General features: G+C 40.9%; 1 protein-coding gene across 1 annotated transcript in view; it reads right to left on the bottom strand.

Annotated features, from left to right (window-relative positions):
* The window catches only part of Pik3c3 (phosphatidylinositol 3-kinase catalytic subunit type 3), a 93,906-nt gene extending 83,442 nt beyond the window's left edge, over positions 1-10,464 (bottom strand). Inside the window, exons 1-3 of the mRNA XM_042263721.2 lie at positions 10,260-10,464; positions 8,274-8,462; positions 3,283-3,426 (exon numbers count right to left, since the gene is read on the bottom strand). Of these exons, the coding sequence (XP_042119655.1) occupies positions 3,283-3,426; positions 8,274-8,462; positions 10,260-10,327 (401 nt within the window). The 5' untranslated portion in view covers positions 10,328-10,464. The remainder of the gene's footprint in view (positions 1-3,282; positions 3,427-8,273; positions 8,463-10,259) is intronic.
* Positions 10,465-14,926: the final 4,462 nt, after the last annotated feature.

The following is a 14,926-nucleotide window of genomic DNA, read 5'->3' as shown; positions in this document are numbered from 1 at the left end:
AAACTAAAAAAAAAAAAAAAAAACGTATATTGAAGATTTTCCTAAGTTATTACAAAAACACATAAACACAGCCTCTTATAAGGTTAAATTTCTTTCTCTTTTAATATCAAACAGATCAGATGGAGGCAGGAGGATCACAGGTTCTAGGTTAACACAGGCATTGAATGAGACCTTGTCTCAAACGAAACAAAAGGCAGAACAACCTTAAGGCAGGCTTTGAGGAACTGGCTGCAGTGATGTAACTGAGCATCCTGAAAGTGAGGCCCTCACATGCACCTTCAGAAACAGCACACGGCATCCCTGCTTCTCTCTGCCGCTCCACTCCTCAGTGGATACTCCGGCAGAATTAACTAAAGACAAAAAGCCACATCTGGCAGGAAGACAGTCTAATAAATGATTTAGGCACCTTGGGATATATCTAGAAAAGAGTTTAAAATGGGGTGCTGGGGAGGGGTATGCTGAGTACTGGTGATGATGACGTGATCACACCACTTGCTTTGGACACTAATGAAAACTTGCCTAAAATTACACAGCTCCCAGGTGGGGAGGCAGAAGACGTGCGCGGCCTTGTGTCCCCTTGGGAAATTAAGCCAAACAGACGAGACAGGGCAACGGCACAGCAGGTCCTTCTTCAGCTCCATCAGAGGCTCAGGACCAGCTGCCAAGGCGGCTCTAGCTGGCAGGGCCATGCCACCATAGCAGCCACACCATGACTTCAGAATTCACACACACCTGCACATCATTTGCAGTTTGCCTGTGCTTCTACTAATCTAAGTAATAACCAATCTGCTCTTAAGCTACTTAGAAATCTCTGAAGCTACATGTTCAAGTTAAAGACGGTTTGCTTTAGCAGAACTATAGTAAAAGATCAGTCTTTAAATTATTTATTAGCACTGGCTAAAATGTTCCCCCTTACCGACTCACAATACCAAATAGATGCTGGCAAAGAGCACAAGTTGGTCGTCCGTGTGCCACCTTCCACTAAAAGCTTTAAGGGCCACTTTTACAGGCTACTTTACTAAGTGTGTGCCAGGGTCCTTCAGAAGAAGAGGCCACCGATGATATTTTATTGCTAAAGAAACATCTGAGAAAACTATGGCCTAAAGCACTGTTACCCAAAAACCCCACAACTGTGGTGGCACAAGACATGGATAAATAGCATGAACAGATCTCTAAGATTAGAATCCTAGCTCATGTCAAGAAAACAAATTGAACTCCTAATTATTACTACTAACTTTATGGAGAACCTTGTGATTTAATTTGTCTAAGGCACATTTTCCACTCCCTTTGGATGGAAGGCAAAAGAAATTTTACTCAATAAAAGAATCGCAGACATGCTTTACCTGGTCTAGGCCTGTGAGTCCGCCTAATCCTCTCTTCCATGTATCCTCCCTAGGCCCCAGACCTATCCCAGGCCAAACATCCAGTGTCCCTGCATTCTCTAGCCATCTCTAGGCTTCTGTAAGAACCCTCCTAACCTGCCCATAACCTCCAGGCCCGTCCCACACCAAATTAAGCCTCTCCACCCAGCAGAAGCCATGGAGGGGTGCTGCTTACCTGCTTGCTCCTCCTGACTTGCTCAGTCTGCTTTCTTATACAACTCAGGCCCACCTGCCCTGGGCTGGCAAGACCCACAATGAGCTAGGCCCTCCCACATCAACCACTAGTCAACTAACCAACACATGTACTATTGATAAATAAAACACTTAAAAATAAAATATTTGCTAGGCTCATTAAATGTTATTTAGATAATCACCTTAAACGATGAAGTGGACATATTTCATTTTATAGGTGAAGAAACTGAGGCATAAGGCTATTCACTAACTTGCCTCAGGAGACCAGATACTGAAGAAAGAGCACCTAAAGCTGGGCGACCACCTCTACAACCTCCCTCCCTCACATACTCTACTATTGCTTTTCTTAGATTCAGATATAATGACAGGGTTTTTTAACATCGTCATAGATGGCTTATGAAAAAGAACTGAGACAAATATATACAGATTTGGGCTTCTGTTGTTAAAGTCAATTCATAATGCATCACCCTGTTCAGAAAAGTTTAGATCAATTACATTTTTAAATATAAAGGAATAAAAGTGTAATGGAAAAAAGGCTTCCATAAATTCAATCTAGTAAATATATATCTCAGAGAACAAACCAAAAGAAATACTAGTGTTTTTAAAGTAACTGTTAATACAGAACACAAATGGCCAATTTCCTCCATGTTCTAAGACTCCTCACACATCACTAAGAAAATAACAATTAGAAAGAAGGCACTTTTAGCTTGGCACAGTGGTTCATGCCTTTAAATCCTAGAATTCAGGAGGCAGAGGCAGGCAGATCTTTGTGACTTCAAGTCCAGATTAATTTATAGAGTGAGTTCTAGGCCAGCCAGGGCTAAATAGTCAAATCCTGTCTCAACAACATCAAAAAAGGCACTTCTTATGTGAATAACTGTATTTTTTTTAAATGGACAAAAGATATCATTAAAGCAATTTATAGAAAATACTCAAGAAACCTATTAAGATAATTCTCAGTTATATTTATTGATGTGTAAGTTAATATTTTTAACAAAATATTAACAAAAATCAAAGCATCTGGTAACAGCCAGACAGTTAAAGTCACTAGGACTTTCCACTGAAAGGCACTACATCTTTCAGTTTCCAGATCTGAACTCTGAGTTCTCACTCACAATGACTCCATTCCAACAGTAGTGACAGTAGCGTTCACTTAACAGTAGAGTAACACAAATTGTGTTTTTTGGTTCCTTTAGCCGCTGTGATGGCTACTTCTGCTTATAAAATCTGTAGGATGCAGAACCTCCTCTGAGACAAATTTGGGGGCATGTCTGTGAGGCAGTGTCTAGACTGGGTTAACTCGGGTGACCCACCCTAATGTAGGCAGCAATATTCTACAAGCTGGTACCCCAGACTACACGAGCAGAGGAAACTGATCATCAGCTTCCATCTCTCTGTTTCTGACTGCATGGGACCCTCTGCTTCACACTCCTGTAGCCACGCCTTCCCCACCATGATGGACTGGACCCTCACACTTGTCAACCCTTAAGTGGCCTTTGTCGGGAATTTTGTCACTGACTTAGTGGTGAGAAGAGTAACTAATACAGCATATCCTGTAGGAAATCCATTTCAGATCCAATCTTAGAAATGTATAAGGCCTGTGCACTTAACTGGTTTTCACAGAGAAAACCAGACTGCATAAGCAATCAAACTTCTCTAGGAAAGAACAAGAAACAGCCCTCCGTGGACTAGCGGGCACAATGCTTACCCATATTTTCCAAAGAGTGACACAGTTGTTCCTCCTACCGGCACAGCCTTTCCTGGTCCATACACATCCCATATCGTCAAGGCTACTTGGGCATTCCTGGGCAGGTCAGGGTATTTCACAGGGAGTTTTAGCCATTCATTCCAACTATGGAAAGAAAGTCAACAGAATAAATATGCATCTTTATTTCAAATTAACCAATAAAAGATGGTTCAGCCAGATGAGAAGACTCCAAAAAGATTAGGTTTGTATGCTAAAAAATAATGTGGAAATCCCCTCATTTCTGCTTGTTCAAATATAAGCACATAAATTTTGAATATAGCTCCTGAAAAATAGCACTGTTATATTAAGACATTTAATCAGGACACTCAAGCTGAGCTGTGGGACATATGCCTATAATCCCAGAATTCAGCATGAGGGAGAAGGATTATTATTGTTAGTTCAAGACCAGCCTAGAGAGATTTGTAGGGTTGAGTCCAGCCCAAGCTACAAACTGATAGCCATCTGTGGTGATATTTTATCTGTATGTTAATAAATAAAGTTTTCCTGGATATCAGAGGAAATAGCAAGCCATTAACACAAAAGTCAGGCAGTGGCAGCACACGCCCTTAATCCAATCACTTGACAGGCAGGATCTCTGTGTGTTCAAGGACACACTAGGGAACAGCCAAGCTTGGTGACACACGCCTTTAATCCCAATATAAACTACAGAGACATGAAGGTCTGTACAGACAGGCAATGACAAGGAAGTGAGGTAGCTGGGCTAAGAGCCAATGAGAGGGCAGAATAGCAAAGCAATAAAGGCATAGGTTAGACAGGAAATAGCTCGCATTTTGGAAGCTACAGAGCTGTTGAGGTAAGGTGGTTGGTGGCTTTCACTATTTCCCTGATCTCTAAGGCTTTCATTCCTATATTTGGCTCCATGTTTTCTATTTAATAAGACCGCATAGAAATTCAGCTATACCCATCTCCCCCGCCACCCGCCAAAAAAAAACAGAAAAAAAGAAAAAGTTACAGCACTAAGATGTATGGAAAGAGAACAGCAGAAAAATAAAAATAAATAATCAAATCTGGAAACGTGTCTCAATATGTTAAAATTTTTAAACCAAGCTGTCATTTTCTTTAATAATTCTCTAGAACACAATTTTATATTATGAAAACAACCAAATCATATTGCAATTATAAAATAATCAGTCATGGTATGTTAAAGCATTCCTGAGGGTAATAAGATAACCCAAAATAACCAAAACCTCACCAAGCCAAAGCTGACTTGCTTTTATAACATGTGGACATTACCAACTTGCACATATGTTCTATCTCATTAAGTTCTTTCTTATTAAAGATTTTCACACTATATTTTGATCACTGCACCTTGATTTATTTGACTGACACTTAGCTATTAGCATTCTATGCTTCCTAAGAATGCCTGCAAATGCTAACTTGTTAATGTGTGTTTGTTAATAATACAGAAAGAACCAGCAATTTCTTACTCTATACTCATCTTTGTAAATATTCTTCAGCATTCAAAATGGATTCATTTGATAATTGCCACTACCGTAAGCAGATAGCTTTTAAAAATCCCAAAAGAATCCCAAATAACATGAATAACCAGAGAGCAGACAGAACTCTATTCACTCACAATTACCCTGAAAGCAGCTTATCTTAGATCAAACACACACGTATCATCAGTGAGACACAACAAAAGTTTCAAAGACTCAATAAAAGTACTTATGGCCAACCATAAATTTTGAAATTCCAAGAAAATTAGAGATATCCATCAATTCTGATTAGAAGCAAAACATCACCAAATCTTTTTTATATAAAGTTCTTTAAAAAAAAAACCAAATTGCACATTTAAGAGCATCATTATCTCTACAGATGAGTATAAGCAACTCAGTTAATTACTACTCACATGGCAAGGCAGACTTAAAAAGAAGTACTGAACAGTGTTATCAACTGTGGATGAAGAAACCACAGCAGCTGACTGACATGGAAACAATTACCACGAGGTAAAGCTCAAGAGAAAAACTAGTGTCAATATCCAAACTCATCTGTGGGATCTCTCATCTCTCTGTCTACCCTTTAAATTCTGGGAGACAGTACCTTGATCAAGTGGTCCTTCCCTCAAATCTTCCTCTATCAAACTCCTGGCCCCAAGATCTCTTTAAATCAAAGTAACTGCGATTCAATGTTTTACAGGCTGGGTTTTTGCAGCTTGAGTTGTAGAGGAAAGTGGCCTTTTGGCTAACACATGTAAGAGCTAATCTAGATGTTGCAAATCCTATGAAAGGATCTATGCAAACATCAAAAGGCTGTGTGTTCTCAACATCACTGTTATTCCCCATCCATTAGTACTAGTCCAATCCCTAATAATCCTTGTCCAGATTACAAAACCTTAATCTGGATATTGCAATCCCATCATGACCCCACTGGACTAGTCTCCAGAGATGAATACACTTTGAAATAGAAATTGTTAAATTAATACCAACCTGTTATTCTCTCCTCCCACCTCTCGCTTGCTCTCCCTCTCTTTCTTTCTTTGTCTTTGTTTCATATGTTTTAGAGAACAGGATAGAATCGAAATAATTTTAAAAACTTTAAGGAGCTGGGGTTGTACCTCAGTGTTGGAGTACCTACCTAGCATGCAAAAAGTTGTGAGTTCAAGTCAGTTTTGTGTAGGGAAGAGGGGGGAGAGGAGAAAGGGAAGAAAGAATGGAAGAAAGAAACCTGCCTAAAGAACAATCCCAATAACAGTAACAATAACAAATCTCTTAATTTGAATTATGGAAAACTAAAAATGAAACCTTGAAGATCAGCATTAACTGTGATTAAGGTTAGAGAACAACTTTCAAGAGAAAGTTCTCTCTTTCCAAAATGCAGACTCCAGGGACAAACTCAGGCTGTCAGGGTTGATGGACGTGCCTTTACTCACTGGGCCATGTCGTCCTCCTTTAGGAGAGCTTACTGTAGGACGTGACATGGGAGGATGCATTGAGATAGATAGGCTTGGACACATTCTGGATGAATTCCTTATTATTAGAACTCACACAAGTCAATCAGACATTTAGGTAATGCAGAACCTTATTATGCCCCCAAAAATATTAACTAAACCAAGGAAATGTAGCAATTCAAGTAGTAAGAGGTTCTTACTACTTACAAAATAACTTTTTCTCCCAGTTTATAGACCACTTCTGGTAGGGAACTACTTATATAGGACAATGGAAGTGGAAAATGTTTATTCATCATTTTTATTTTGATGAGTTTGGCAATAAATTCACCTTTCAAATACCAACAGCAGACTGCAAAAAAAAAAAATCTGTTTTCTCTCTATTTCAGTCAATTTTTTTAAAATGCCTACTCTCTTGTTACATACCCTAAATATTCCCTCAATCTATTTTCTACAGTTGTCTTAGGTCTTTTAGTGATCAATGTTTTAAGGATTTTTTCTTTTCTTTTCTCTTATTTTTGTAATTTTACAACCTTGTAAACATATAATAGCAAAAACAATGAATGAATGTGCTAGCAAATGAGAGGAGGCAAAGTTGTCTTTGTTCTAAGTTCTTTTGGGTACACTGGAAAACAGAAAATAAAAGTTTTCCATAGCAAGAAAAATGGGGAAAAAGGTGGTATTCACCAAAGACAATGACATTCTACATCTAAATACATTTTAAACTGAGGAACTCTGGTCCATTGTTTTAGATGTAATGATGGTACTATTATAATGTCTTTGTTGTTGTGCTTTGTTTTAGTTTTTTGAGTCAGGGTCTAACTTTGTAAACCAGGCTGGCCTCATATTCACAGAGATCCACCTGCTATAGCCTCCTGAGTGCTGGGATTAAAGACATGCATCACCATGCCTGGCCATATTATTTTCTATATTTTTATATAGTTGAAATTTTCCAGAATAAAATGTATTAAATATGTGTGTGCTATATAGATATGGATATTTATACATAAACTAGAGAAATTATACTACTGAAACAGTTGATTTGGATGGAGTCAGACCAGCAATGCTCACATTTCCTCTCTCGGAAAGCCTTTTCCAGACTCCGGTATACCAACAGAGCTGTGTGACTGTACATGTGGCCATGACGTGTGTCTTCCAGGACACTGTGAGCATAGATCATTCCTTATGGGCACACATTTGGAACTGGAGAGACAACTCTGTGGTCAAGAATACTCACTGCTCTTACAGAGGATCTGGGTTCGATTCCCAATACTCATGTGGCAGCTCACAATTATCTCTAACTCCAGTTCCAGGGAATTCAACACTCCTTCACGGCATAAATACATACATACAGGCAAAACACTTTACACGTGCATGAAAAAAGAAAAAAAAAAGTAGCAAATACCTATGCATCTGTTATCCCATGTGACTGCAGAATAAAACTGACTAAACACTAGAAATGCCCCATAAAGTCTATCAGATAAGAAATATCAGGACATTAGATTAAGGAGCCACAACACTATTCCAAAAAAAGTTTCATGTTATCTTACTCTGGCCCTACATGCCAACAATGTATTGCTAATATACCATGCAAATACATGAATAAACTCTAAATCTAAAATGAAAGTTTCATTTGGAAAACAAAAAAAAGTTTATAAATCTTACCTGAGCATATGATATAAGATTGACTTCTAAAGTCCAAACAATAGGTTGGCCATTTCAAACTATATAAAGTATTTCTGTTAAAGGCCACAGAACAGTAGAGAGAGTCCAGACATGGTTGTGTTCTGGTTCATGTTGTAAAAGAGTAAAATACTTACTCTGCAAAATGTCTACATATTAAATACAAACATAAAGTCACCAGCACATCAACACAACTATCTCTACCTGTATAGTACATACTTTTAACTGTCAACTACAGTTAAGAAACTCCTGGTGATCCCTGCTAAACTATCTCTACTCAGAATATCAATAGGGCTATGGAAGAAGTCTATAATCTTTCACATGGTAAATGAAGAAAATAACCACAATGAAGAAAAAAACTTACTTCCATCTCGTACTAAATGCCTTGTAGGATGTTCTGACGGGTAAGGCCAGAGGCTTCCCTTCGGCGAAAACTTGACAAGTCACATAGAGGTCGGAGCACGTCTCTTGGTACAGCCCGGAGAACTTTAGCATTGGGTCTTCCAGGACAGCTTTGTAGCTCTTTTCTTCTCTCTTCCCTTCCAAGCTTCCTCTGAAAGCACAAACACTGTTTCAGATGGATAGTTCTAAAGCATGCATGAATATATATAAAGATAAGAAGTTTATGTCAGTTCAAGTAACCATAAACCATTTCATAATAACTTCCTGTTTCTAAAAGTAATGTCATTTTTATAAATGATAAGGAACTCTGAAAATCCTAACACTGCTAAGCTTATTCTAACTTCATGAAAAGATTTCTCTTCTTCGGGTTTCATTTTAAGCCCTGTCACTCACTCTTGATCCAGGCCTTAAGGTTAATTTTACTGATTCCAGCACTTGGGGGGCAGAGGTGGGTGTATCTCTGAGTTCAAGGACTACAGAGTTCCAGGACTACACAGAGAAACCCTGTCTCAAAAACAAACAAAACAACATTTTGCTGACTTAAAATGACAACTTACTTGCCCAATTTTTAAGCAAACATTCAATGTATAGGTATAGATTAGAAACATCAGAAAAGTTACATGGAATGGAAACATGGCTCAGTGGTTAAGAACACTGACTGTTCTTCCAGAGGACCCAGGTTCAATTCCTAGCACCCACACGGTGGCTCATAACTGTTTGTAACTCCAGTTCCAGGGGCCTGGACACACTTACACAGGCAAAACACCAATGCACATAAAAATAAATAAATATAAGCCGGGCGGTGGTGGTGCACACCCTTAATCCCAGCTGCCCCAAGGTTTTACTGAAAGACTCTGTTTCTGACTCCCTCTCAAGGTCTCTACCTTTAAAACGTCAAACTGCCCGAAGTCTCGATCTATGTCTCCATCATTCCGCACCATGTTAAAACTGCACCCATGTGCTCAGTTAGCCTATCGTGCCGACTGTCAAATGCCCCGTTCCACCTTCCAGCCCTGCTCTAAAAGGAAAGATCTTCTTCCTCCTTCTTAGGTGGGGAAATTCGTCCTCTAAGATTTGATTTCTTCCTGCGTAAAAGCAGAGAGCAGTGGTCGCACCAAAGTCGAAAATGCCAACTGCTCCGTGCCCCTCTGAGGACTTCTGTGCGGGTTACTGCAGATTCCCTTCGAGGACCAGCCCCTCTCTCCCGGGGCAGCAGCCCCTCTCCTCCGAGGCAGCAGCCCCCCTCCCCCGGGGCAGCCGCCCCCCTCTCCCCGGGCAGCAGCCTCTCTCCCCTGGGGCAGCCGCCCCCCCTCCCCCGGGGCAGAAGCCCCCCTCTCCCCGGGCAGCAGCCTCTCTCCCCCGGGGCAGCCGCCCCCCTCTCCCCGGGCAGCAGCCTCTCTCCCCCGGGGCAGCGGCCCCTCTCCCCCGGGGCAGCCTCCCCCCTCTCCCGGGGCAGCTGCCCCTCTCCCCGGGCAGCAGCCCCCCTCCCCCGGGGCAGCCGCCCCCCTCCCCCGGGGCAGCCGCCCCCCTCCCCCGGGGCAGCCGCCCCCCTCCCCCGGGGCAGCCGCCCCCCTCCCCCGGGGCAGCCGCCCCCCTCCCCCGGGGCAGCCGCCCCCCTCCCCCGGGGCAGCCGCCCCCCTCCCCCGGGGCAGCCGCCCCCCTCCCCCGGGGCAGCCGCCCCCCTCCCCCGGGGCAGCCGCCCCCCTCCCCCGGGGCAGCCGCCCCCCTCCCCCGGGGCAGCCGCCCCTCTCCCCCGGGGCAGCCGCCCCCCTCCCCCGGGGCAGCCGCCCCCCTCCCCCGGGGCAGCCGCCCCCCTCCCCCGGGGCAGCCGCCCCCCTCCCCCGGGGCAGCAGCCCCCGTCTCCCGGGGCAGCAGCCCCTCTCTCCCGGGGCAGCAGCCCGCCCCTCCCTCCCTCCCTCCCTCGCTCCCTCCCCGCCGTGGCTCTCACATCTTCAGCTGCACGTTGATGTCCAGGTCACAGCTGTAGATGTAGTGGAACTTCTCCGCCTCCCCCATGGCCAGCTCGGCGCGCAGGAGCCACACAACCAGCCAGACACAGCAAAGACTCCAGCAAGGGTCCGCCGGTGCCTCAAAACACGGAAACTTCCTGTCCCGCCCCTCCGCCCGTAACCTAGCAATCCTCGTCCGCAACGCCATCAAAAGCGACGGAACAACCCCTCGGCGGGCTGCTGTACGCATGTGCAAGTGGGGCCAGCCATCTTGCTTAAGGGCAAATGGAAAAACCAGGAAGCATGGCTTGTGTGGTTACATGCCAGTCTTCCTGCTTTGACAAAAAAAAATTTTTTTTTTTTTTCCAGTTGAGTCAGAAGAGAAATTCGGCTCAAAAATAATGTAGTAGCATTCGCCTGATGCAAGCCAGATAGAGAAGAAGCACAAGACTATTTTGTCTAGTTTAAATTCCAGTTTCCATTAAAAAAGAGATTTGATTATTAATTGGTTGTTTCCAGCAGAAGTTCTTTTTGTGTAGTGGAGAGGAGAAAAAAGGACCAGACACAGACCGAAAAACATCTGGGTTTTGTTTCGACAGTTCCAATATTTGTGCTTCAGTGATTTCTATTGGGTATATTCTGATCTAATTAGCAGTTCAGGACCAAACTCTACAGCTAGAAGAGAAGCTGCCAATAATAACTGGAATTCAGTTTCTGAACCTTCTGAGTTTCTGTAATTTATTCTTGTAACATTTAACATTAATCTTAATATTTTGGTCTTCTTTTACAGGTATATTTAAAAAAAATTTTTAAAGCAAATATAGTTTGCCATGTGCTTCTGTTTTTTGCCACCTCTGAGTGTAATACACTACTGATTTTAATAATTCCTATTTCTACAGGTTCTATCAAAAAGTCTGCCTTTTTGGATGTGTCTCAAATTACACACACACACACACACACACACACGCACGCACGCACGCACGCACAAACACCACCCACACACATTATTGTGTGAGAAGCAGTGCTGTTGAGAGCATACCAAGTGGACTGGTTTTCTTCTTCCATTTGTGAGTTCTAGGGATTAGAACTCAGGTTGTCAGTCCTAGTAAACAGTGCCTTTACCTACTGAGGCATCTTGCTGGGCCTGTGTATTTATTTCTAAGTACCACATTTTAAAACAATAACACCCAAATAATCACAGATACAAGTTATTTAGAATTTTGAGTGGTCAAAAAAAAATCAAAGAAATTTTGAGTGGAATGGTGCTGTTGCTCTTTAGATTAGAAGGGAGAAAATGGTAAATGCATGGTATTGTCCCCAAAGTAAATTCTAAAAATTATTCTTTGATACAACAAAGGCCACATGTATAGTAACAAAGACCATGATGGTTACCCTTCTATATCTGACTATTTAAACAAACAAGAACAAATGTGAGTTGTGTCTACGTGTAACTACCACCAAATAGTTAGGACATACAGAAAACACGTTTTCAACAATAAAATAAAGAACTTATAAACATCAGAGCTGTTCAACAGTAAGCAAATGTGGCAAGTACTCCACTTTTGGTATGCTTTCAACAGACACAGAGAAACTGAATTTAAATCAGGTATTTGAAACAATAGTAAATTTTTTTTGGAAAGTGTGTGTATGTGTCTGTGTGAGTGCTTGTCATGTATATACAGGTGCCTATGGAGGCCAGAAGAGGTTGCTATATCCCCTGAAGCTGGAGTTATAGAATGTTGTGAAATGCCCCATGGGGATCTGGAAGCTAAACTCAGATCTTCTAGAAAGAGCAAAAAATGCTTTTAACCATTGGACCACCTCTCTAACGCTGTGGAATCCTAACATGTAAAAGTAATTAAACTGTCTGGTTTTAGAGCTTAAATTGTCTTTGGAATGATTTGATTTAACGTATAATTTTAAATATATGTATGTAAAACCTAATAAATATATGAATTAAATATAAATACTTCAGAGTAGGAATTTAGTAAACTACAAATTTTTGTTGAAACTCTATGGCTTGCAACATGTACAGAATCCAACATTGACTTCTTACTGAACTAGCTCTTTGAAATTTAGCAAGTCTGCATTGTATTATACAGAGAAAGTTCCATTTTCTAGCCTCTCTTTTCTAACTAGATTAACAAGATCATGATATTATTTGGCTTTAACTTGGCTTCAAAGTATCTTTTTATTTTATGCTAACTCTATCCTTCCCCCACTAGCTTATAACAATTAAAGTAATAGTAACTGAACCCCAACTAATCATGAACACAGCACAATACTAAATGTATTAATAATTCAAGAAAAGCAGAGGCATCATTAGGGATTGTTTTGGTAATCCATGTATGCATGGTAAGAGTCCCGAAAACTCAAACTAATAGTGTCTCTTCTAGACGACACATAAATCAGATTATTGGTGGATTTTAGTATTAACATCTAATTGGCAAGAAGCTTCCATAGGGAATATGAGAGCCTCAGGCATTTTCACTCTGAAAAGAATGATTTTTTTTCCTTTCCACTCATGAATATAACACACACTAATAATAATGCAACACAATTTGTACTGCAGGCAACCACAATTGCCTGTCTGTAGAAAAATAGCTCACAGCTGTGAATGCTTTCTTTGTTTAATAGCCTATCCCATTGACTATGTGATCTGGCACTTAATTTTCCTTTGGAGGTGCAGTTTTTATTTTGTTTTTGTTTTCCATTTCATTTCAATTTCATGTTTAATTATTCTAATAGCAGTTTTTAATAATGGTTTAGAAATTTGTTCATTGTGATCTCTTCTTCCAATTGCTCATGACTCACAGTGATAATCAGTTTAGCTTTTTCCCATTTCTAAGATCCAATTTATTCTCTCTAGCTTGTAATTTTAAAAAATGCAATTAGAGCTTTAAAAGCAACTGTCTATTATTGGGCTTCTATCATGAACAAATTATGATACTGTAAGATTAAGAATGTCTCACAAATCCTTTTTTCTCTAATTAAAATTTCTCTTATAAGTTTCCTAATACCCTAAAGTATTTTAAAATTCAATAACTTAATAGAACATACAATAGTGCTAAGAAACATTAGAAGTCCTACCCTAATTTAAGATGTTGACAATTTTTTCAAGTGACAATGTGGGAAAGCATGGGCTTAATGAATATCCACCAGTCATTTCAGTGAAGGAGCCCTGAAGGCTCAGGGGATTCCATTCAAGAGTATAATTTACATTAGCTATAAAAGGGAAAGGATAAAAAGTGGGTTATTCTGAAAATATTGTATCATACTTAAATGTAAATTTCTTTGCAATCATTTCATATTATGAAGAAAGAAATTGCCTTCTTTGTGGCACAAGTAAGGAAAGAAAACCTGAATTTGAATAATACCCTTGTCAAACATCTCAGCTATAAAGCAGGAATGGGATGAGACTTATTTTCCTTGAAAACATAATCAAAAGACCTTGATTATGGATCTGGGAAGATGGCTCAGCTATGCAAGGTGGAGACTTGAGTTTGAGCCGTGGTCCTTATGTAAAATGCTGGGCATAGTGGTGTGTGTTTGTAATTCCGGTGTTGAGATGAAGGCAGAAAGATTCATGAAACTAACCAGTCTAGACTGACTGGGGAGCTCCAAATTAGTAAGAGCACTTGGCTCAGATGAAATCAGGCACGTTCAATGTGGTATAGACATAGGTGAGAGAGCCTGTCTGAAAAAACTAAATGAATGGTGTTTCTGAGGAATGTGCCTACAGTTGGTGTCTGCCCTCAAGATGCATGCACTTACACTTGCGCGCGCGCATGCGCGCGCGCACACACACACACACACACACATACACATACACACACACACACACACACACACTGAACGGGTGCATGCGTGTGTGTGTGTGTGTGTGTGTGTGTGTGTGTGTGTGTGTGTGTGGTGTATATATGTGTGAGAATACGTGTTTGTAGGTGTACTTGCCTGTGTGTGTGGAGGCTAGTTATCAGTCTTGAGTGTTTTTGTTTATAGCTCTCCACCTTGTTTTTCAAACAGGATTTCTCACTGAACCTGGAGCTTATTGTCTTACATGGCCAGAGAGTCTTTGGGATTCATCTCCCTCCAACCTCCCAGTACTAGGATTACAAACATGTGATACTGTGCCCAATTTTACGTAAGTCCCAGGTACTTGAACTCCAATCCCGATGCTTGCATAGCAAGTACTTTACACACTAAAGCATCTCCCAAGGACCCAACTCTGTATTTTAGAGCTATTGAACTTTCACTTATTTTTTACTTAATTTTTAATTGATAAATAAGGAGCATTTTCACTGATTGCTAGTCCAACCATTTCCTATAAACATGTCACAAATAACCCTTTTGCTGTTACAATGGTCAATAGCTTACTTGTGATTATAGTTTGCTTTACCATGGGTTCTTTCTGGCTCAAGCATGGCACATTTACTACAGATCTAACATTCCAACTCCCGGAGGCAAGACCAGTTTTATCTACATCCTATACATAGCATATTTATGACTATCAATTAACAGTACCCTCTTTCTTCTCTTTGAACAGAATGACACAATAAAATCCAAGTTCTGAGAAGTACAGTATGACTACATGTTTTTATATTAGGTCTCCATCAGTACAAAATTCATGGAGAAAACTCACAACGAGCTGGCAGTTGTTGGTATA

This window comes from Peromyscus maniculatus, chromosome 19 (genome assembly GCF_049852395.1).
Source record: "Peromyscus maniculatus bairdii isolate BWxNUB_F1_BW_parent chromosome 19, HU_Pman_BW_mat_3.1, whole genome shotgun sequence".
Classification (NCBI taxonomy): Eukaryota; Metazoa; Chordata; class Mammalia; order Rodentia; family Cricetidae; genus Peromyscus; species Peromyscus maniculatus.
Note: the sequence above shows the minus strand (reverse complement) of the source record. Positions and strands in the feature narration are given on the sequence as shown.